The 2,347-nt window shown below is 34.1% G+C and overlaps 1 protein-coding gene across 1 annotated transcript; it reads left to right on the top strand.

The window, feature by feature from the left end:
• Positions 1-982: 982 nt before the first annotated feature.
• On the top strand, positions 983-1,943 carry LOC133325088 (transcription termination factor 4, mitochondrial). The gene is made up of 2 exons (XM_061533914.1): positions 983-1,033; positions 1,092-1,943. Exons 1-2 carry the CDS (start codon positions 983-985, stop codon positions 1,941-1,943), a joined length of 903 nt encoding a protein of 300 aa, XP_061389898.1.
• Positions 1,944-2,347: the final 404 nt, after the last annotated feature.

Genomic DNA, 2,347 nt, shown 5'->3' with positions numbered 1-2,347 from the left:
CCTTTATGCTTCAATCTAAATGCATTCCTGGTTGCTTGGAAACGAGCCATTTAGAAGATTGCTGTCGAACTGTGCAATTGATCAAAGAAGCCAGGACAAGGGTGAGAGCATCCCGCCTTGTGTGGAGCCTCTGTTGACTAAACTTCGTTATGGAAAAACCCCCAATGTTAGCATTGATTATTCTGCTTTTCAGCATAACTTCAATCTACTCCACCAGGGTTTCCTGTATTACTTAGAGCTTTCAATAAAGTTTCCTCTATATAAAGAGAAGATGTCGAAGTAAAACTACATCGGCATGTGGTCTTTCGGTAAATTGTGACAAAGTTTCCAGCTAAGGGAATGAAATTCACATTTACATCCTCTCCACAGTCTTGGTATAAATGATAACCAGAGTATCCTTATAGATGCTCCAATCTTTACTATGTTTTGACCTTGTTATACAATTTTATGGTGTCCCCTCGTACCGACGCAACGTTTTTTGTCCACCAAGCCGGCTGTGATTTTTTCCCTGAGTAGTATATGACTCATGTACAGCTTTTTTCACACCACTGGTCGCTAGGAACTTCGCTTGAAAAAAGGGTACAGTACCTGTACGGACCGAAATCGATAATTTTATATAGCCATTTTGGCTATATCAAAGCAATTAATAACCGAAAATATGTTGTTCCTAAAATTGACCGATATTGAAATTTTTTGGCTATAGAGAGATTTAAGTTAATTTGGTTGAAAATATACCCAAGCTAATAAAATACCAAAAGTTTGTTCACTTATGTTTTAAATATTTTTAATCACAAGAGTCTTTTATTTGACTTAATTATGTACAGGAACTCTGCTATTATTTTCTTTAAACATACAGTGTTTTGATTAGGTTGTACTGGCAGAATAACATATGTTATGTGTAACAACGTCCACCACATTAAATAATCAAATGTAAACATTAACCGTCGTGCTTCAATTTATTTATATCAAATTGCTGTTAAATATGTTTAGAAATTTAATAAATCAAATACATAGGAGCATAGGAAGCCCACAGGTAAGTCTATACGAATATGTTACCTCCAACAAATGCCAATAATTGTTAAATTTTCCAGCTCAGTCAACAAATAAGGTGCTATGCCAAGCCGGTAACAGGTGGAGTAGCAGGAGTAGAGACAACACCAGCCGATTATGAATTACAAAAGGAACACATTGAAGAAGCTGTCAAGGCACAACCACTTCTTGCATCTGTTTCTCCACAGCTGTGGCAAAAAGCCCATGAAACTTTTGCAAATCATGGACTGAATACAAATAGTTTCTTGCAAATTGTAACGTGCAATCCAAAAGTTCTAATGCGATCACCAAAGAAAATCATTGAAACACTGGAACATTGGCGTTCATGTCAATTTGGAGAATTTTTCCTTTTTCAATTGATTACCAAATATCCCGTCCTAATGGATGTCGATGACAAACGTAGACTGCTGAAACAAATTACATTTCTACAGGGATATGTGGGTTCAAGTAAAAATGTATGGAAACTACTTATGAATTGTCCAACACTAATTGAACAGTCAACCGAGGCTATAGAGGCAAAAATTCTTTATATGAAAGAAGTAATGCGACTTGAAATTCCTGAAATTATAAAATCCGAGGCGTTGTCGAAGTCTTTGGATGAAATAAAATGTAGACATGTGTTTTTGGAACGTTTAGCTTTGTTTAAACCACGTTCGCCAAAAGCCGATCCAAATGAACCAAGTAAAAACCCGCGTTTATATAAAATTACCGATACATCGGATAAATCGTTTGCCACAAAAGTTTGTCATGTTTCCCATGCCGAATTTGAGGCATTCAAAGAATTATATACACGTGAATTGGAACGACAACGTAAAGAGGAGGAAGACGAAGATGATGACTATGATGAAGAATACGATGACGTTTATGATAATAAGGAATTATATGTGAAATAAATAGAAATACTGAGTAAATTAATAATGTCTGGTATTATTAATTGTTTAATATTCGGCAATTTAAAATTTTTCTTTAAAGACAATCCGAGTTTTTTTCAGTACTTATTCTTGAAAAATTCTGTTTTAAGTAACAGCAACAATTACTGCTTTATGACTTAGGATTTAAAAATCCTTCTTGAATATGTATGGATTTGTATACTCTACTCACTTTGAGATAAAGGATTTTTTGAGGACTATACCATTAATTTTTTTAATAATAATTTTAAAATATGTTTATAGGGTAGGATAAGAGTGAATCTCTTTCAAATATTTTAGATGGAGAATCAGCGTTTAGAAACGCATTTTTTTACAAATATTTGGAGGTATCTGCGTGGATTTTTGTAGAAAAAATTATAGGTAGTCTA

Source organism: Musca vetustissima, unplaced genomic scaffold, assembly GCF_032173495.1.
Source record: "Musca vetustissima isolate MV318-11 ecotype Yass unplaced genomic scaffold, APGP_CSIRO_Mvet_v1 utg22848, whole genome shotgun sequence".
Classification (NCBI taxonomy): domain Eukaryota; kingdom Metazoa; phylum Arthropoda; class Insecta; order Diptera; family Muscidae; genus Musca; species Musca vetustissima.
This window is presented reverse-complemented; position numbering and strand designations above follow the sequence as displayed.

Bases quoted from the DNA above. Each gene is read 5' to 3' on its own strand.
- LOC133325088 (XM_061533914.1), top strand. From the start codon at position 983: ATGTTTAGAAATTTAATAAATCAAATACATAGGAGCATAGGAAGCCCA. The intron at 1,034-1,091 runs GTAAGTCTATAC...TAAATTTTCCAG, and splicing joins GGAGCATAGGAAGCCCACAG to CTCAGTCAACAAATAAGGTG.